Here is a 21,761-nt window from a genome sequence, read left to right as displayed (position 1 = left end):
ACAATCAGATCTATCTAAATAAGTATCTCGGGATGTGATGCATCTGGACCACACAGTCTACACTTATCCTCTAAGCAATGTCAGAATTGCTGAGTCTCCTGTTGATTCTGCTTGACATTTTTCCATACAAAAATGAGGAGTCCTTTTAAAGCAGTATATCAAATAATTTGATCTGCAGTTTCAAAGGGAATGATTAATTCACTTAATCTCCAGTTGTTAAAAATTAAGATTTTAAATTTCTTTTGTTCTCGTCTTTACCTCCCTATTTGCTGAGCAAAACTTTGACACTGGAAGTGTTTTGCTTTGTTTTGCTTAATTCTCTATGTGTATTTCAACAGGAAGAAATTAGTTTCTCCATTTTTTCCTTCTATTTTGAATGGAACTACATAAAAGCAAAAATTTGAATTATTAAAAAAGTTAGGATTTTACTGAAAGAAGCCATTTTAATATGAAAAAAAGATCTGTAATAAATTATAGGAACAGGATGCTTATTTATTTTTTAATGAGTTTTGAAAATTTAAAAGTTATTTTTGTTACACATGCCAGTGGAATTGTACAAGGTGATTGTATTTTCACAATGCCATGTGCCTTACATATTTACATTATGTGCATGCAATGTTTAAGGGGAGCAGAAATGTAATTATTTATATCCATTTCAGATTTCATTTAAAAGTTCTGTGGTTTTCAGATCTCCCACAAAAATAAAACGTAATATTGACCCCAAAATTGCATTTATTATGTCCTCATTTGTCTAGCAATGTCTGAGTTGCCATTTCTCCCTCAAAATGATTCCAAATATCCACTGGGTTCTTTGAAATCATGGAAAATTGTTTCTCCTGCTTCCTGAATGAACACAGTAAAAGCGTGGCAGAAGGACAGAATGAAAAGGTTAATATTTCAATACCTTTTTCTGCGTCATGATATTAGAATGAATGCCATTATTGTGCTGAAAACAATGAAACCCTTTTCAAAAAACTTGTCATCACTGATACAGTTGGCTATCAGGCTGACTTGAAAATAAACCCTCTGCCCTTCCATCAATCCCAATCACAACACGTCTTTCAGCAGACTGGAAAAGATTTTGAATAATGTGCATTTTCATATGTCTCAGTTCAGATTAATATCTACATTTGGCACTGTTCTGACAAGAACAATAGCTCCTTCTGGTGTCTATATTCAACTCTTAATAGAAAAGAAAAGAAAAACTGTTGCCTCCACAGTGTTTTATTTTCATTGCACTGGAGACATGCAAGCAATAGTATTATTCCCTTAAATACAGAAGAGCTTAATTTTTCATTTCAGAGAAAGAAAAACTAAATTCCAGCCAAATTCTCTTAATAAATATCAAACTAGACATAGATAGCTACACTTTAAAACAGCTAAGATAGCTTTTAAATAGATATAAAAAATGAGTTGATAATACATGAAAAACATTTGCCGGTACGTAATTAGCTTTCAGATAACAAATAGGGTTTAGAAACAAAATACTTTTTTTTTTTTTTTTTTTTTTTTTCTCTCAGAATTGAAGACCCACAATATGCAGAGAAATAATAAGTGATCAACATATCATATTGATATGTTTTATTTATCATCTCTTACATGATGTTTCTTTTGCTAGTTTTGAACACTTTATACGTTCACTTTTCCCTGTAAACAGGAAGATACATTAGGTGAAAGGAAAGTATTATTAGAGGATGAATGGGGTGGAGGAAGGAGGTGAATAGCCTTGCTCTGTCAGTTGAGTAAGCATTGCCCATAAGAGTAATCTTTTAAGATTACTTACATTCAGTCATAAGAGGTTGTCAGCATAATACAGTTATGTATGTTTGTTGGGGTTCTTTGACATTAGATGGTCTCAGATATCTTAAAATATACTTTGAACTTTAAGGTTCTTTGGGGCTTTCCCTCTTGAGAATTTCATGCTCATTTCATGTTGAGCTCTCCCAGTTTTCGGATGTTTACACCTGTTTCATCAAAATAGTTTTAGATCCCTTTCTCTTCCAAACCCAGGCTACAGCTAGAGGAGAAGAGAAACTTATTCTTTTTCCTATCTTACAGCTTAACAATGCATGTGCAGTCATTGCTTAATGATTTTTCATACGCTGCTGATTTGGACCATAACTAGATGGATGAGAGTCTGCTCAGCCCATTCTGTATAACAAACATAACATAAACACTTAAAATCTGCACAAGATTCATAGATTCATAGAATAAATCACATTGAAAGAATCATAGAATTATAGAATCTTGGAAACATAGAATGGCTTAGGATGGTGGTGACCTTAAAGACCACCTAGTTCCAACCTCCTGAAATAGGCAGGGATGCCACCCACTAGACCAGGTTGCCAGGGCCTCATTCCTGGCCTTGAACACCTCCAGGGATGGGGCATCCACAGCTTCTCCAGGCAACCTGTGCCAGTGCCTCACCAAATTCTGAGGGAAGAATTTCCTCCTAACCTCTAATCTATATCTCCCCTCTACATAATAGTTCATGTTAAAACTATTCCCCCTTGTCTTGTCATTGTCTTCCTGAGCAAAACAAAAAAAAAGTCACTCTCCATCTTTTTTTAAAGCCTCCTTTAGGTACTGAAAAGCTGCAATAATGTCACCGCTGAGCTTTCTTTTCTCCAGGCTGAACAGTCCCAGCTTTCTCAGCCTTTCCTCATATGAGAGGTGCTGCAGCCCTCTGAACAACTTCCTTGCTCTCCTCTGGACCCGTTCTAACAAATCAACATTATTCTTGTGTGGCAGACGCCTGACCTGGATGCAGGACTCCAAGTGGGAACTCACAAGGGCAGAGCAGAGGGGGTCAATCACCTCCCTCAACCTGCTGGCCTCTGTTGATGCAGCCCAGGATGCTGTTGGCCTTCTGGGCTGTAAGTGTGCACTGCTGGCTTATGTCAATATTTTTATCCACCAGAACCCCCAAGTCCTTTTCTGCAGGGCTGCTCTCCATAAGTTCTCCCAGTCTGTCCTTGTCTTTGGGATCGCCCCAACCCAGGTGCAGCGCCTTGCACTTGAACTTGTTGAACCTCATTAGGTACACATAGGCCCACTTCTCAAGCCTGTCCAGATCCCTCTGGATGGCATCCCTTCCTTCTGTTGCATCAACTGCACCACTCAGCTTGGTGTCTTCTGCAATCTTGCTTAGGGTACAATCAATCCCATTCTCTATATTGTTGATAAAGATATTAAACAGCACTGATCCCAAGATAGACTCCTGAGGCACACTGCTCGTCACCAGTCTCCACCTGGACATCACTGACCACACTGGCTAGAGCCCTCAAGTCAATTCTTTATCCACTCAATGGTCTACCCTTCAAATCAATTTCTCTTCGATTTGGAGATCAAGATGTCATGTGGGACCGTGTCAAAGTCTGTACAGAAGTCCAGGTAGTTGGCATTGGTTGGTTTTCCCTTGTTGACTGATGCAGTCACTCCATCATAGAAGGCCACCAAATTGGTCAGGCATGATTTGTTCTTGGTGAAGCTGTGCTGGCTGTCTCATATCACCTCATTGTCTTGCATGTGCTTTGACATTGCTTCCAGGACAATCTGTTCGATGGTCTTCCCTCACAGAGGTGAGGCTCACCAGTCTGGAGTTCCCCAGGTCCTTCTTTTTAAAAATGAGAGTGATGTTTCTCTTTTTTCAGTCACCAGGGACTTCACCTGACTGGTCTGACTTTTCAAGTATGATGGAGAAAGGCTTGGCAACTACATCAGCCGGTTCCCTCAGGACTCTGAGATGCATGTTGTGAAAGAGGCCTCTGGAGGACATTTAATCTAGAGACACCTACTCCAAGCAAGTTTAATTAGGACAGTGAGCTCAGAACCTTGTTCAGCTAAGCACTGGATGCCTCCCCGGATTTCATAAACTCTCTTGAAAACTTTCTCTAGTGTTTGACCATCTTCACACATTATATATATGTATATATATATAAATTAAATAATCCTGTATCTAATAGGAATTTCCCATGCCCCAGCTTGTGTCCATTGCCTCTACTGTTGTTGCTGTGCACCTCTGAGAAGAATCCAGCTTTCTCTTCTCTGCACCCTCCTCTTTAGTAGATGTAGGTTGCAACAGTATCTTTGAGATTCTGTTGAGGCTGAGCAAACCCAGCTCTCTTAGCCACTTGTTGTATGTCACATACTCGCCTTCCTGACCTGCTGAACTCACTCGTATCTATAGTTAATGGACTGAGAATTCACTTCCAGTGTGAGTTCATTCTATTTTGCATTAAACATTTAAGTTAAGAGGTTACATCTTTCTAGAGATGCTTGTTTCTCTCCACTAGTAGCAGAGTGATTCTAGATGCTGCCTATTGCTATTTGTTCAGCTAAGTATTTGATTTGGAGGAATTCAGAAAAAGAGGTATGCTCTGTACCCTTTATGTAATGAGGAGAGTGCTAAAACAGAGGAGGAAAACTGATGCATATTTTTACAGATATTAAAGTAAAATACTCTTCAAAATAACAGCAAATGTATGCAGGTTTCACTAAGATGAATACACACAGACATCCCACAACATCTTGAGAAATAACTAGATTTTAGTATCCCATTTTTACCCAGTCTTCTTCCAGCTGAAGTTTCTCTCCTCAACACATCAAGCATTAATTAAGGCCTAGATAAAACTTGCATTTGTTTTAATAAAACATCAGACCTTCAGAGAGGAGTGGCATATTATATTTCTGTAGCTTACAGTTTCCCTTGCAGCAGCTGTACATGCCAAGTTGAATCACAATATATAGAACAGATAACAGTAAACATCTGCTGGATGTTTCTATAATATTTTATCCTATGTATTGAAAAGCTTATTTCAGTTTATTATTTTTAAAATACATTTAAGTATTGTCCAGTCGGTAAGGAAATCATGACTTTGCATACAACTGATTCTCTTAACATTGGAGTTGTTTATGAGTTCTCAAACTCCTTTGAGGGTAAATTGAGAAAAATCCAAAGAAGGTTAGTCAGAAGTAGAATGATTTTTTAAATGATTCTTCCCCTGTCCATTATGCCCTTGATTTGAACAGGAACAATAAGCTTGATTAACCTGCTCCGGAGTTGCAGAGACCTTTCACAATTTCTTCTAATTCCTATAAAGTTTTCCTTTCCATTCCTTCTTAGGTCTGGTTGTCCATTCCCTGCTGAGTAATTTATAAATCTCTGCTTGAGCTGAAGGTTCCATCTCCTTGCTTTGACTCTCTTCTTTGCAACACCTTGAAGTCTTGTTTTTTTTTTTTTTTTTTCCCCAAGAGGGAAAGAAAAACCTTCATCTAGGACAGATGAATAGACAGGAGTCTATTTGACCTCATCTTCTTTTTTTAATGAATACAAACATAGTCTGAAAACAAACAAAGCAAGGAGACAACATACATCCCTGTCTCAGACAATGAAGTTGCCATGTTTTCCAAGCCTTTTAACAACCTTTATATAGTGGGAAAACAAACAATTTTCTCTGTTCCCTCTTCTATACTCTCCAGAGAGTTCTGCCTTTTCATACACAGACAAGATTATTAGGTTCTAAAATCCCTTTTTAAAATGAATTAATTTAAAAGAAGAAATGAAAGCATAAAACAATCAAGAGCTGCAGTAGACCGGAACTATTTTGACAAAGACTCAACACATTCAGAACTACAGAGAGAATGAATATCTGCAGCTGCATGTTCTGTACCTATAAATATCTTCTTAATCACAAATACAATTAAACATGCCTACCTGAAGTCAGAGCCCACCCTTTTCCCATTCTCAGGAATTCCAGGATCAGGACATGTATCAGATGCAACTGCATCTCCACCTTGGGTCACTGCAAAATAAAGGTAAAAAAAAAAAAAAAAATTAGTCATGGATAATTGACGAGATGACTCGTCAATTTTCCCATACATTAACATATATGGCCAGAATCTAACCATATGCATATTAATATTTATTTTTCTTGAAACAATATGAATTTTGACAAAAAAATAAGCCTCATTAAATTGAGTTCTTGGATGTACTGTTTATTTTCTTTAGTTAAGATTAAAAAAAATCAAACATTTTTCTTCTGGGGGAAAATAAATGATTGATTTCCCATAGTCAGTCATCATTTTATGTATGCCCTAGTATTCATGACTTCTCTCAGACAGGAAGAACAACATTCACAAAGTCACCTCCTGAAATATTCACAACATGGCATTGTGAGACTACAGTTTGAGAAAATGATATCTCCCTTAAGCTTCTGTCCATAATACTTGAAACATACAAAAGCTAAGATCCCAACTGTAATGCTGTAATGCATATTTTTATGATATAGTTCATCTAAAAAAACATACAGAAAACCCCAAAGAGTGATGTATTTGTAACCAGGTGAATATCTGTATATGAAATCGAGCTTTAAAATTTCTTTTTTTTGTGCTTTCAGTTAAAAAAGAAATGAGAAGATGGCCTACACTCTTCCATTCCTTTTGTCCATTCTGGATTGTCAGGCATTTAATTTAATATCAGTTATGTAGTCCTCTCAAAACTCAAAACGAATTGAGCATTCAATTTTCACTTTTTAATTCTGAATTTGTAAAAAAGTGCTTAAGGAATATGTGTAATTAAAAGTAATTAGTCATAAAGAAAAAAAGTAAGGGAGTGCAAGGTTTAATGCATACACTTTCTTTCTACACATATGTGTGTATATGCATAGGAAGACACACTTCTCCACAAAAGTATGGAGCTACTTGAAATTTGTGGATCTCATTTTCATCTTAAAAAATTTTGGGAAAACCATTAATAACAAGGTAGAATGTTCTTCCTGAATAATAATAATAATAATAATAATAATAATAATAATAACAACAACAACAACAACAACAACAATAATAGTTGGTTGTAATATTTTAGCTGCACAAAATAAATTACAGAAGCCTGAGTGGATTACAGATGACAGCATTATGAGTGAAAGGTGAGCAGAGATCAGATGTAAAAAGTGGTTGGTTTTCCTACACAGTGATGTAATTTCAAATTGAATAGTGTCAGAAAGAATGGTGACAAGCAGGATATGTACAGTCAAATGGTAAGAGGTATAAATCTTCAGCAGCATCAGAGACGATTAATTTATATGAAAACCAGTGTTTTACAAGAGACCCAAAGATAAAAAAAAAAAAAACAAACCTGCACTGCAGCACTACAAAAAATTAATTCAGGAACTAAGGACAAAGCTCTTTGAAGTACCAAAATGCTTGATTTGAACATTTTGAAGAAGATAGCTTCTTCTTATAATAGAGAAACTGCAACAATTACAGTATATTTTAAGATTAGTTATTTTTCTTTTCTGTTTTGGCATATAGAATGTTTTAAAAATATACAAAAGGAAAGGAACCACCTAATTTTTGCATTATTTTTTAACTCTACTTATTGTATATTGTCTGTCCAGAAATATTTCTTTTTATAAGTTAATTAGCAATATACTCTACATAATAATAATAATAATAAAGCTGAAAAATAAATAAAGTTTGAGTAAAAATCCAGTCCAGCTTGACAAAAAAAAAACAAACAACTACAAGTCACCATCCTGAAAACACTTCAAACCAAGAGCCCAGTCCTGCTAGTTTCACTTGGATTAATAAAGATTTGTGTGTGTTTGTGAATAAGGGCTTTCATGACAAGTTTCTAGTACCTGGTAAACATGCATTTTAATCCGAGAGTTTAATTTTGTACTTTCTCAGGAAGTGTCAGCATTGAAATGCTTTTATAGTAAAAAAAATAATAATTTTGCTAAATAAACAGCCTGCTTGTGTTCCTTAAAATAAATAAACTGCCTACTAGCAATTCTTCCATTTTTCAGTAAAAAATAAACACGCAAAAAAATAAACATTTATTGCTTTGGGCACAGAAATGTAGCTTTGTTACTGAGAGTGGGGTTCAATTTTGACTACTTAATCACCAAAAAAATGAAAATAAGGAATTTGACAGAAACAGTTATTCAACATACCAAGTTCACTAAAACTGAAACAACTTATAACCACTGTAGTACCAGGTAGAGAGCACTGCATTTCCTATGATGTTTTAAGTGGAAACGCATTGCAGTGAATCTTTTGCAAACATATATACAAAATGCATAAGTATTTTGTTTTGGACACCAGGAAATGTTGACTGAAACCTTACTTATACTACTGAATGAAATGATCTCCCCAGATGGAAGCTCGTCTTTGCAAAATTTTCCTCTCAGACACTACTTTCCCCTGTCAACACATTCTCACATCAGTATCAGGCTGCCATTTACCCAGAGAAATACTGCCTCTTGAAATGGAGCAGGTATCATCTGTCTGGAACTCAGCACATCTTCCTGGATGTCTACAGTCCTTGCTAAACATTGCTTGAGTTTTACCTTCTACTTTCCCCAATGAACTGTCAAGTGGTTTTTTAACAGATGGTGGTTGTATGACATGCTGTCAAAACAAAATAAATCCAATTCCCTGTAAAACAAGCCTGTCTGTTTTTATCTTTCCATGTGGGGAAAAAAGAATAAATTTCACAAATTAATGAAACCATTTATTAATTTTAGATATAAATCAAAGACACCAGGGACTTTAGTGCATATATGTATATATAAATATATAATTTTACATGTCAATACGCTTAAAACCTTTACCTGCCAGTATTTTTTAATTTACTTAAAATATCTTTTAGCATTCAGACTAAGAGCAGATGAAAAGATGCCTAAACAAATCCCTGTCAGAAACTTTTATCTTGTGTCAATCCTGTCTGATTTTTCCTTTATCCACAGCAGTGGAGCATTATCCACTGCTACTGAGATCTATAACATGTGGGACAAGAAAGTATCATCTGTGATTTGAGTATCTCTGTTCCTGAATATGTTTAATCCCTGCAGTCTCTTTCTAAAGGCCTTAGACATTTGCTTCAATTCATCCAGTTACTTGCCCAAACTTTCATAATACCTTTAAAGAAAAATGCTTCTGTGTGCCCTTGAAAGACCTGTTTGTGCTCTCTCAAAATGATCTTGTATAAGGTTACATTTACCCAGGGCTTTATAGTGTTTCATACTTTTTGCATCTTTCTTCTGATTTCACAGAAATGGAGAATCACAGAACGGTTGAGGTTGGATGCGACCTCTGGAGGTCATCACATCCAACCTTTCTGCTCAAGCAAGTACACCTAAAGCCACTTGCCCAGGACCACATCCAGGCAGTTTCTGAAGATCTTCAAGGAGGGAGACTACAACCTCTCTGGACAGCCTGTGCTAGTGCTCAGTCATCTGCAGGGTAACGTATTTTCTGATGTTGGAACCTCTTGTCTTTAAGTTTGTGCCCATTGCCTCTTGTCCAGTCACTGGGAACCACTGAAAGGAACCTGGATTCATCCCCTTTACACTTTTCCTTCAAGTATTTATATACACTGATAAATCTCTCAAGTCTTCTCTACTCCAGGCTGAAGACTTCCAGATCTCTCAGTCTTTCCTCATGGGAGAGATGCTTCAGTGCCCTCAGGCTCTTTGTTGGACTCTCTCCATTACATCCATGTCTCCCTTGTAGTGGAAGCATGGAACCTAGAACTGGACACAGTGCTCCAGGTGTGGCCTCACCAGTGCTGATCAGAGGAAAAGGATCACCTCTCTTGACTTTTTAGCAACACTTTGCATAATGTAGCCAAGCATACAATTAGCCTTCTTTGTGGCAAAGGCCCATTGCTGTCTCATGTTCATATGGTGTCTAGCAGGACCCCCACATCCATTTCTACAAGGCTGCTCTCCAGCCAGTCAGCCCCTGGAATGCTCTCATGCATAAGGCTGTTCTTCCCCAGCTGCAGGACTTTGCACTTCCCCTTGTTGAACTCTGTGAAGTTCCTGTTTACTTTTTCACATCAAACATAAATTACTTCTCTTTACTTTCAAAGCTCAGTCAGAGACTACCTCAATTTTAACTATCATCTCAATTTTTCATTTTAGAATTTTCAAATTTAAAAACAAGGAAGGTATGAAAGAAAGTGGAAGTAATTTTTCTATGTAAAGATTTAAAAATTTAGAAATTAATATAAATTATGTAGTAACTTTGGCACAACCATGCACTCATTAGTAGTGTTTATCTTAAAATACTAGCAATATTTCTAAATATTGTGAACATAAACTGAACATTTTTAAGCCTGTATTTAATGACAAAGAAATTTAGGACACCAAATTGTTTTAAATCACACACCTACATGTATTTTCTAACTCTTAATATCAGCCTTTTATTCCTTGAAGTTCTTCAAAAGCTCTGCTTTTGAGACACCTGCCTCAGGCATCAATGCTTGAGCAGGAGTGTTGGATGTGATAACCTCCAGAGGTATTCTTAAAACATTCTCAGTATAGCCTTTCTGTTTACAAAAAAATAAGTTTAGATGTATATAATGCAGGCAAATATCAAAGTAACATATTGCTTTACATAGATGATTCCTCACACTTTATCCTAATTGCACACAGTTCTTCAAGGCACCATCAGCTAGAGAAAACACTGTATATTCCATGACACTAACATCAGAAAAAGTATTTGAAGTCACAGGGTAGGGAGAACAGAGAGGAAAGATTCTAGTCAGGTTTATTTATTTATTTGTTTATTTTTGAAATAGTAGCTACGGTAGAGTATAACAGAACTCTGTCTTTTTCTTCTTTTAACAGAGAGTTTGAGAACATCAGAGATGCTTCAACCACCAGACATGTCTTTGGTATAGAGACAGAGCATTCTCAGTGGACAAATTTTGACTCTGGAACTTCATATTATATGGCAAAACTAAGAACTTGGAGGCCTTTCTGCAGAAATATTGGAAGAGAAGTGAGTTCATTAACGTAATGGACAGTTTTTCAGACTATATACAACTTCTATGATTAAGACTTGATTTGGTTTATCAAATTTCCATTTTATAACAAGACCTATTCTTTCTTTTACTGAGAACAAATCAACCTGATTTCTTCCATTTTTTTTTTCAGATAGTGTCATGTGGACTATAGTTTTGACAGTTTTGGAAGTCGTGTATTGTTTTACTTGGTACATAACCTAGTAAAACTAGAACTCCTGTAAGATGTTTCACATGTTCTGATTCTTACACAACAGTTCAGAAGAATGACTGGTAGTAACTGTAATCAGAAATCAGACTTTAAAAAGTCTTGATCATGACGTAAACAAATAGCAGACACATTAATATCCTTATTTAACTCAGCATTTGGGAAGTTTTTAACCTTAATCAGACAGTAGTATTAAGCAGGAAAAAGGGATGGTGCAACACACATTTCACGCAGCAATACAAGCAACACAAGATCTCCCATGTTACAGTATCAGTCCTACTCCAGATCAGCTGCCCTGCTTTAGATGCATTTGGAATCTCAATTTACATTAATGATCTACTCATGTTCACATAAATCATGTGATACATACTTTGAAGGGCTAGACTTTGCAGCAAAAAAAAAAAAATAAAAAAAATTATGTATAGATGAATTATACCACATATATTTCTTCAGTACCCATTGGTAACAAATAGTTGGTATCCATATTTCAAGCTGCAACACCTCAATTTTAATAGGTTTTGGCAGTCTCTTTGGTCCTTTGGTCATTTACACATTCTCCTAGTGATCTAGTGATATATATATATATATATTTTTTTTTAAAGGAAAAAAAAAAAACATAAACCCAGGCACATATATTCATTCAATAATATGTTCTGAATGCTTTTCAAATTAAACCAAAAAATTACCAGAATCACCTACAAGACAGCCTTGTCAAATCCTGCCTGGAGGTTAAAGAAAATAAAAGACCCCAAAATGCACTGTGGAAAGATATTATAAGAAATGGCAGTGTTTCTAGTGCAGACTGACAAGTTGGTAAACTGAACAAGACTTTACAATGAATGAGTACTTTATCTCTCTATTATGATGCAAATAAAATCTGACATGTAAATAGCAGCCTCTTTCCAGCCAAGAAATCACACATAAGTGCAATGACACTGTATCAGTCAAACAGGATAAGATCTGCACTAATTAATGAGACATCTTTATTATTTGTAAGTTCTATACATTTACATTTATTTACATTTATTTACATTTTAATTCTGAAGTTTGATTCAAATATATATATAAATATTAAATAATTCTAGATATAATTTTGGTCATTAAATGATTTTGCTTCAAAAGCAAACCCAAAACATTTCAATTATTCTTTATGAAATGCACTTGAAGTTACTTGTTATGTATAACAATGAAAACCATCATTGCTGGAAAAGAAAAATAAATCCATATACTTAATTTTCTTGACATGACAATATGTGGAGTAAAAGTAAAAAAGATTATTATTGTATAAAATTCTGGAATATGCTGGAGATTTCTTTTTTATTTATTTAAAAATTTTGAATTAATGGACGAAAAGGAAGATTTTAGGATACAAAAGCTTCAATTAGCAAGTTTATTCATAGAATTAACTGAATGAAAGTTTCCACAATAAGTATTGCTATGCTTGAAAATATTGCTTTATGCTTGAAAATATCAGTTATTCCTATCCTGAGGATAATTTCAAGCTTTCAAATTTTTTGAGTTATGCAAATAAAAATGAAAGAAAGAATGTGGGAAAATTTTTAATGGTCAGGCTGTCTATACATCAGAAGGTTTTTTGTTTGTTTGTTTGTTTGCAAATACATTTTTTGGGGAGATTTCCAATGTGTTGCACCTACTAGCAGTGGTTGATTACTGACAACCAGACAGAAAGAAGAGAAGGAAGTGATAAGCAAGGGAGAACAGGCAATTAAAGTTTTGTAGTTCAACAGTTAAACTAGTTTCAGGAAGCTAGTTCAAAGTCTTTGTCATGAAATACTGAGTATCCTTTGCTAATTGCATACACCAGATTTTCACAGAATCACAGAATCACAGAATTTCTAGGTTGGAAGAGACCTCAAGATCATCGAGTCCAACCTCTGACATAACACTAATAGTCCCCACTAAACCATATCCCTAATCTAAACACCTTTTAAAGAGTTCCAGGGATGGTGACTCCACCACTTCCCTGGGCAGCCTGTTCCAATGCCTCACAACCCTTTCAGTAAAGAAGTTCTTCCTAACATCCAACCTAAAACTCCCCTGGCTCAACTTTAGCCCATTCCCCCTCGTCCCGTTGCCAGGCACATGGGAGAATAGACCAACCCCCACCTCGCTACAGCCTCCTGTAAGGTACCTGCAGAGTGCGATAAAGTCGCCCCTGAGCCTCCTTTTCTCCAGGCTGAACAAGCCCAGCTCCCTCAGCCACTCCTCGTAGGACTTGTTCTCCAGGCCCCTCACCAGCTTCGTCGCCCTTCTCTGGACTCGCTCAAGCACCTCAATGTCCTTCTTGTAGCGAGGGGCCCAAAACTGAACACAGTACTCGAGGTGCAGCCTCACCAGATCCGAGTACAGGAGGACGATCACCTCCCTAGCCCTGCTGGCTACACTGTTTCTTATGCAAGCCAGGATGCTGTTGGCCTTCTTGGCCACCTGAGCACGTGTTGAATTCATCAGATCCAAGGAACTGACAATTGAGTTTGCATGAAACAGACCAACTATGGTCCATAGCATGCTTCCAACTTCCTTCAACTGAAGGTACGCACACAAGCTACTATTGCCAACAAGTACTGTTAACTCAAGTGCAATAAATAACTCCAAAATGCTGCAATTTTCAGATAATTAAAATTCACTCCCCAATGATAAAATACAGTTCCAGCCCATGGAATGTACAAGTTAGCATTTTGTTTGCTATTATTAAGGAATTTAAACCATAAACTATAGTAAGAATACCTTAAGACTGCAAAATCTATCACTTACTAAGACTTGCTAAACTGAAGCTCTCCATACCTGAGAATGTACAATCATTTTTGTTGTTTAATTTATGATTTATAAAAAGTTATCAATTTCAAAACATTGCCCCTTCATTAATCCTGTTGGTAAATAATGATCTAAATCACATTTTTACGTTGCTCAGTCACAAAGGGAAGACAGACAAAAACCGTTCTCACATCACCGCCTAACAACTGTATTGTGCTATATTTGTGGCTTGCTTAGAGTAAAACTGTTCAGGGCTCACCTATAGTCATCAAGCCTCACAAGTTCTTATAACATAAAAGAGTTTTCATACAAAGATACTAGAAACTCTCTAGTGACTAGTTTTCAAACTGGACTTCAGAATCCAGTATTATTTCATGACTTGCTGCAGGTGATGATATTTTTGCACCTTTTCCAAAACCCAGAATTTGGCAGAAAAGTACTTCTTTCCAATCATGAGGAAGTATTTTACTGTATCACCATTATATAATACTCAAACAAAGGGAAATGGAAAATCCTGACTTCAGTGAAGTCAGATAGAGAGTGTAAGACTAGTAATGATGAGAAGGAAGGATTTAATCTGATCAGCAAAATATACATTTTTTTTTTAAATAAACACATTACCATTTATTTTGCATGCCACGTGACATGAAGGAGAAACAACAATTTTATATGCAAATGAAACAGCCATTACATATTTGTCTTTTGCAGACCACACACTGAGCTATGAGTAAGGTTTAAACACATAGCTCAAAGAAACAAGAGTTGCTTTTTCCAGTGCTACTTCATTCAAAATGTAAGAAATTTGGTAATTTACTGTGAAACAACAATGCTGATGAGGAGTCAGTAGTAAAGAACCATTTTATGGGATATCCAGAAGCATTCTTTTCATAAGAAATAAACCCAACCTGTTGTTTTGTCTCAGTGGCATAGAAGTTGGGAAAATTCCATTTTTCACCAGTGTCAGGTTATAAAGTTACCCTACAAAGCTATTTACTTGTAAATATACTGCCACTTTATAACATAGTTTATTGATTCACAAGGCAGTCTATCTCTTTTATTTTAAAATAGCTATCTAGCATGTTACTGAATACTGCCATTTCTGCAGTAATCCTGAAATGACTATAAATTTTAATTTTAGATATCAGTAAGCTTTAAAATGACTGCGTTTAAATAATTTTTCACTTCCTTCATTACTATTTAATATAATTATACATTTAATGTATTTTACATGTACATATAGATGTATAACATTGATTTTTCAATCAATGTGCTACCTGCTATTTAGTGTGGCAACTGTTATTAAAGTTTTGGTTGGCTTTTCAGGGTGAAATGTCTAGCTCTGTGTAACAAGTTTAAGAGGTCACAAAATAGTTATGGGCATACTGCACTGATAATTTAACTTTTCTATATAACATTTAGGATTTTGCATTCAACTGATATAACCTGGTCCAGCGTCCGAGGTTTGCTGAATTTAACAAATATAATTTGACTTTGAGAAAGAGTTTAAAATTGTAAAATAACTGCTAACTACTGGGTAGCCTACTGGGGTGGAGCTGTTTTAGAGTTTAAGATAACTTGATACATAGCAGTGCAGTTCCTTGGCCTTCCTCTGAGTTTTCTGTGACCTTGTGCAAGCTATTTAGGACACCATCTAATGTGAAACCTAGATAGAACATTAAAGCTTGTGACCAAAACTAGTCCTGAAGTTAAGCTGTTCTCTAAAGCTGGAGGCACTTAAATTATGAGTGGTCCTCACTTTCTTCCCTTAAGTTTCACCTGCTTAATAGCTGTAGTTTTGACAGGACTAAGCACTGTACCATCTCCTTCTCTCTAGATGAGCTCAGAATGCATCTACACATCTATGATGTCACCAAGAAGACTGAATTTCTCACAAAATAGGGAACAGACCAGCTGATAATGATTTTCTTTAAAGGTGCAGCTGAGTAGTTAGAGGCGTGTTTTCTGTAAAATGCCCAGGTCATAAATCTACTAATACAGTGGTGTGGTTAGCTCTCTCCCCGTATCTCTTGTTGAATTTAATATGTATGAGTATAAAAAAAAAAAAAAAAAAAAGAAAAAAGCTACTTGGGTCAGATGAAAAAAAAAAAGTCCGTAAGTATGACAAAGATACTCAGGCAGTGAAAGACATGAATTCCAAACATTGTGGTGAGCAATTGTTTTCAGATATAACGTTAATAATTCATATATAGAAGCTTTTCTTTTCAGGTCTCTCTGAGGGCAAAAATATTCTGATACACAGGAAAAAAAAATCAGAGAAGATCTGATTTTCTGGTATATAAACAGGTTTAATAGGTATGAACACTATGAAATTCATATAATGTGTGGACAAGCATGCTTACTGTGACAGCAGAAGAGAATTCTAGTCTCTATCTTAAACTGCATAATCATTAAAATTTCAGTCTTTCCACTGATTATGTTTATGGAAGAAATTGAATAAAGACAGTATAAGATCTGTCTTATTTCCTGACTCAGAAAAAAAAAATAATCATACTAAAATCATAAAGGGGGTCAGGAACAGACTGAATCTATTAATAGGATATATATCCTGGTTCAAGTTGAAAAGGAAGAGATGGTGGCTTTCCAAAGTCATGACGTTTAACAGAACCAAGCCATTAATTTTGATGGTGTGATTTCTGTGCTTACTTCAACTAAATAGATTTTTTTTTTAATACAATACACATTTTATTTGGTTATAAAGTAAATAATTGTGTGAATATACCAAAATTAAGTTTTGTTGGTGGTGGTGGTGGTGGAGGTGGTTTATTTGTTTATTTGTTTTGTTTTGTTTTGTTTTGTTTTACATATATTAACACTGTTTGGTAGTGCTTGTGACTGAAGTTCACTGCAGAGATACCTATATTTAACTGGCAAGAATAAATATCATAGGATCATAGAAACACAGAATAGCTTGGGTTGGGTTGGAACTAGACCACCTAGTTCCAACCTCTGCAATAGGCAGGGATGCCACCCACTAGACCAAGTTGCCCAGGGCCTTGTCCAACCTGGCCTTGAACACCTTTCAGGGATGGGGCATCCACTGCTTCTCTGGGCAACCTGTGCCAACTCACCAACTTCTGAGGGAAGAATTTCCTCCTAACCTCTAATCTAATTCTCCCTTCTTTTAGTTTAAAGTCATTCTGCCTTGTCCCATGTCTGCCTCAGGAAAAAGTTGCTCTACATCTTTTCAATAAGCCCACTTTACATATTGAAAAGCTGCAATGAGTTCACTCCTGAGCCTTTTCTTCTCCAGATTCAACAGCCCCAGCTCTCTCAGCCTTTCTTCACAGGAGATAAATATAATTTGATAAATATCAAATATCTAGCTACAATAAGGGATGCACAACACTCTCAAGAAATAAATTCAGTATATTCCAACTAAACTTCGCATTACTAAAGTTAAAGTTCTTAAGGTTAAACCTGCAAGCAATCTGTCTGTGGATATACCAGAAGCTAGATAAGAATTACAGTTCCCAAGAACTCCAAGTTTAATATTTAACATGCAGCCACAGTAGATGACTCCTCCAATGGTCATTTTGATCATTTAGATCCCCAAGTAATGTTGTGTTTAAAGTGACATTTCAATAGCTAAATCCAAAAGTGGGTCATGACCATTTACTTTTGTGAGCATCTGAAATTCAAGTAACACTTTTTTTTACACTATTTTGTGCAAAATACATCTGTTCAGAATAGAAACTATTCCTTATGCTTATCTGCCTATTCTATTAAAATAAAGCAATGATCTTTGCTTCCTATTGGGTACCCTGTTCCAAGAGGGACTTCAGCATTGTGAATCCTTAGCACAACAAAGCACTTTCTGACAACTTAGTATGAAATGCCCTACCTCAGGGATAGGATTCATGGCATATATATTTTTATAGTAGTTACATTCCCATATGCACTTTTCAAGCTCCTACTCAGCAAAAAATGATGATAACATTGTGTGCAGGCATCAGAAAATATATGGAAATTTGTAATAAGAAGGACCATACCAGAAATCTCAGCACCATTTTTTCTCATAAACATATGTTTTAAGCACTTTTTTTCAAAAGTTGGTTGAAAAAAATGTATGCAATTGTTTCCATTCCTCACTTGAAAGTATCCAGTAGCTATTAAAACTACCTAAATTGACATTTAAATACCATGAATCTGCAGGGTGGATGTTTTATGACACTAATTCAAAAGACAGAATTTTGCCTTTCACGTGGAAGTGCAAGAACTAGAATAGCAGCAGTACGTAATTTGTACTGATGTTTTACACAGAGTAGCTCAGAGTATACTTGAAGTAAGACTATAATGCCTTGTGGCCTAAATTGTCTATAAATGCTGTAATTAGGGGCAGTATTCCAAAAGAGAAAAACACTGTATCATGGATAAGTGAACAATCTCAGAGCAGAACATTTCTCCAAATAAAATATGTTCCATTTTTTTTCTCTAATTCTGTAAAGTCTCAGTTTCAAGTTATAGAGTAAAGAAGTAAAAAAAACATCAAAATAAGTGTTTTTCTTTTGCACATAATGATGTGCAGCTGTATACAATATCTCATACTCTGGTTATCTTTAAAACATACAGCACAAACATTTAAAACACTATTTCAGCTTGGCTCTTTTTCCCCCTTCATTGAGATTAGCAGGCTAGATGTCAGCTGCAACATGTTATACTTTGACTGTTCCCTCCAAATCTTCTTGTTATGACAATAACAAATAATAAAAAGAAAAAAAAAATCTAAGTCATTTATCACAATTTTCCATGGCATCTATGTGTCAGATACACTCTTCTTCCTGAATATGTAACCTCAATCATTCTTGTGGGTCTGTTAATTCAGGTGAAATGCCAAACTGATAATTCATAATTCTTTTTCCTCCTTCTAACACAGAGCTGGTGACTTATTCATGTCAACCTGTTAATTCTTGAGGGAAAGAGGCAAAGAGGTTATACTGACTTCTTAAATACATTCTGGTCCTCAAAGTGTTACTGAGCTGAGACAAGCTTTGAATAAGCAATGGTTTCACCCATTAATCACCCTTTAAAAATCACTATGCATTTCTAACAGCTGCTTACATAGGTGAAATGCTCAACCATTAGATAAAACTGAGATTTTATTGATTAGAGTATTTCCCAACTGAAGTCAAAGATATAGCTGTTTGCACCCACTAGTGAAGGTATAGTGTTAAGATGATCTGTTGTTTCATGGCTCAATTCATATATTCTGTCATGTAATATGAGGGTATTAGTAATTCAACCAGGAATTCAGTTAACTTTTGATAAATTTTAAATAGTCCTTCTTGAAAATCTGTGTTAGGTTGTCTACAGTCTTCCATCCTGATGGAAGAATGTCCCTTGTATGATTAAACCAGTCCAGGATACGTTTTATAAGTGTCCTATTTCTAGCTAATATCAGAGCATTTCAGCTCTATGTCTGTGTAAAATGGAGCTCATGGTAATTAATTGACAGAAATGATCAAATACTGTGCATGAGCCTTTTGAAGCTAGCTCAGCATGAAAATGTACTCAAAAGTCATTATACTTTTCCCTAGATAACTTGAAACAGATATTCTGTAATCTTGTTGCCACTCCCAGAGTTTCTTAAAAATGAGAATTTCATTTTGAGATCAGTTTAGAGATGAATGCTTGCTCCTCTTTCTAAGGCTGACAAGTCCCATTTCACCCATGACAGCCTCCAGCTGTTAAATAGAAACATGAATCGAATGTGGACTACTGATGTGAAAACCCAATTCCATTGCTTTGACAAAGAAACAAGTGAGATCTAGTTAGGTTGTGATTGTAGCAATCATATTATATTACTGTGTTAGGATTTTTAGGACAGTGGCCCCCACACTGATAAGCAAAAATACATGAAACAGAGCAATGCTATCTGACACTGATGTAAATAAAAATGTCAGCCAGGCAAACTAACAACTGCACTAATTAAACTGAGCCATACGAAGCAACATACTACAACATTTCAGATCTCTGTGACAATGCATTTCAATTCCTCTGAACAAAAATGCAGTTACTTATCAGAGAGATACAATAAGCATTGTGCACAGAGGCAGATTTTATGCCCTGCATGTCTTTATTCACTTTGTAAAAAAGATGAATGTTATTCTACTGGAAATATTCACTATGAGAATTGTCCTTGAAATATGAGGAACCACTATAACTGGGTTTTATGCCTTTATCTGCATTGTCCCATATCTGGGAATGAGGAAGGCTGGGCAGATGGGCAGAGACCAGCAGTTCCAGCAGTACAGCTTTCTTGGCCACATCAGTGGCAGTAGTAGGAGCAGTAGCCATCAGGTGCAGAGTGGCTGATGCTTCTGAAAGGACTCAGACAGCCTAATGGATGGGCTTAGCAGATCACTCCATGATTGTTCTGTATAGTCTTTATGGACCCCTGTCAATTGATGAAAGCAGAAAACAATTCACAAAGTTTATTTAACCAAAGTAGAACACCAGATAACCACAACTCTTCATAAATTGCCTTCCTCTTTTCCCAATAATAGGTTTTTGATCTTTGTTATTGCTATTTTTATTTTTTCCCCTTGCAGAAAAGTGAAGGAATGCTGTTCATGATATATCCCATACACATTAATGCCTTGAAAACCTGGAGTGGTGGGTAACTAGCAGAAGAGTAGCTGCAAATATGCAGGAGCAACAGTTCAAGTTACCTCATGCATATGATCAGATTACACCCGGATGTCTCCAAGGATCATTGGGAAGGAAGCACCCTCTGTCTCTTTCTTGCCTCAGAATGGCTAGATTCTGTATTTCACCTCAAAATGCACTGGACTGCCCTACTACCAGATCCTTTACTGTTTTCTCCCAGATTGGTTTTCTGTTCATCATGAAATGTGGAGTTTGTTTGCCATTTTAAGGATATACCACCCAAGGGGAAAACTCTCCTGTTAAAAATGGTAGTTTTTATCATGTAAAATCAGTACATGTATGGTAGTCATGGTAATACTCGCGTTTGTCTGTTCTGAGTGTGTGAGTTAAGAATTGCATTGGGTGTCCATGGCACCATGGCAAGGCGCTGGTAGCAGGGGGCTGCAGGGCGCCTGTGAGGAGAGACCATGGCTGGCCCATGTTGGACACAGCCAGTTCTGGGGGGTGGAGGGAAAGCAGACAAAATGGTGGCACCTCTGGGTATTGAGTTAGAGAGACAATTCTGCTAGAGACAGAGGAGAATGGGGAGAAGGTGCTTCAGGCGCTGGAGCATAGATTCCCCTGTAGCCCATGCAGGAGACCACAGAACACAGAGGAGCAGGCTTATCCTGATGGACTGCACCTGTATGAAGAATCCATGGTGAAGTGGATGAACAGGAGGAGAGGGCAGCAGCAGCAGAGAGAAGCCATGTACTGACCATACCTCCCCCATATGCCCTCACTGTGCTGCTGAAGCAAGGCAGGTAGAGAGAGGTGGGAGTGAATTTATTTTAATTGGCAATAAGTTGAACTAATTTTACCGAAGAATGCTTTGCCCTTGATGGTAATTGGTAAGTGTCTTACCTGTCTTTTATCTAAACCAACCAGGTTTCTCATATTTTCTCCCCCAGTCCCACTGAGGAAGGGAAGTGAGTGAGCAGCTGTATGGGAATTTGGTCCCTTGTTGGTTAACCCGCCACAACAACTAAAGTTCTTACACAACGCTGATGTCTTGATTCCTCATTACACAAAAAAAAAAAAAAAAAAAAAAAAAAAAAAAAAAAAAAAAATTTGCATTGCAGTACTTTAGGTTTCAATGCTCTGTTCTGCACTTAAGGTAAAACATTAAAGTGAAATTATATAAGTAGGATTTTTATGGGTTACTTTGTAGGTATTTGGGTCTAGGAACTCCAATTGATTTTAATTGTGGTTTGAGAAATAATTAGCAAAATTGAAATATAATTTATACTTGAATAAAGTTCTGAAAAGTCAAAAAAAAAAAAAATTCCTTTCCCCTCT

General features: G+C 36.2%; 1 protein-coding gene across 1 annotated transcript in view; it reads right to left on the bottom strand.

Moving 5' to 3' along the window:
• The window catches only part of CSMD1 (CUB and Sushi multiple domains 1), a 1,186,176-nt gene that overhangs the window by 377,307 nt on the left and 787,108 nt on the right, over positions 1 to 21,761 (bottom strand). The window contains exon 8 of the mRNA XM_084516291.1: positions 5,717 to 5,804. Within this exon, the coding sequence (XP_084372417.1) occupies positions 5,717 to 5,804 (88 nt within the window). The remainder of the gene's footprint in view (positions 1 to 5,716; positions 5,805 to 21,761) is intronic.

This window comes from Aythya ferina (genome assembly GCF_964211825.1).
Source record: "Aythya ferina genome assembly, chromosome: 3".
Classification (NCBI taxonomy): Eukaryota; Metazoa; Chordata; class Aves; order Anseriformes; family Anatidae; genus Aythya; species Aythya ferina.
The sequence above is the reverse complement of the archived record's forward strand: the minus strand, read 5'-3'. Positions and strand labels throughout refer to the sequence as shown.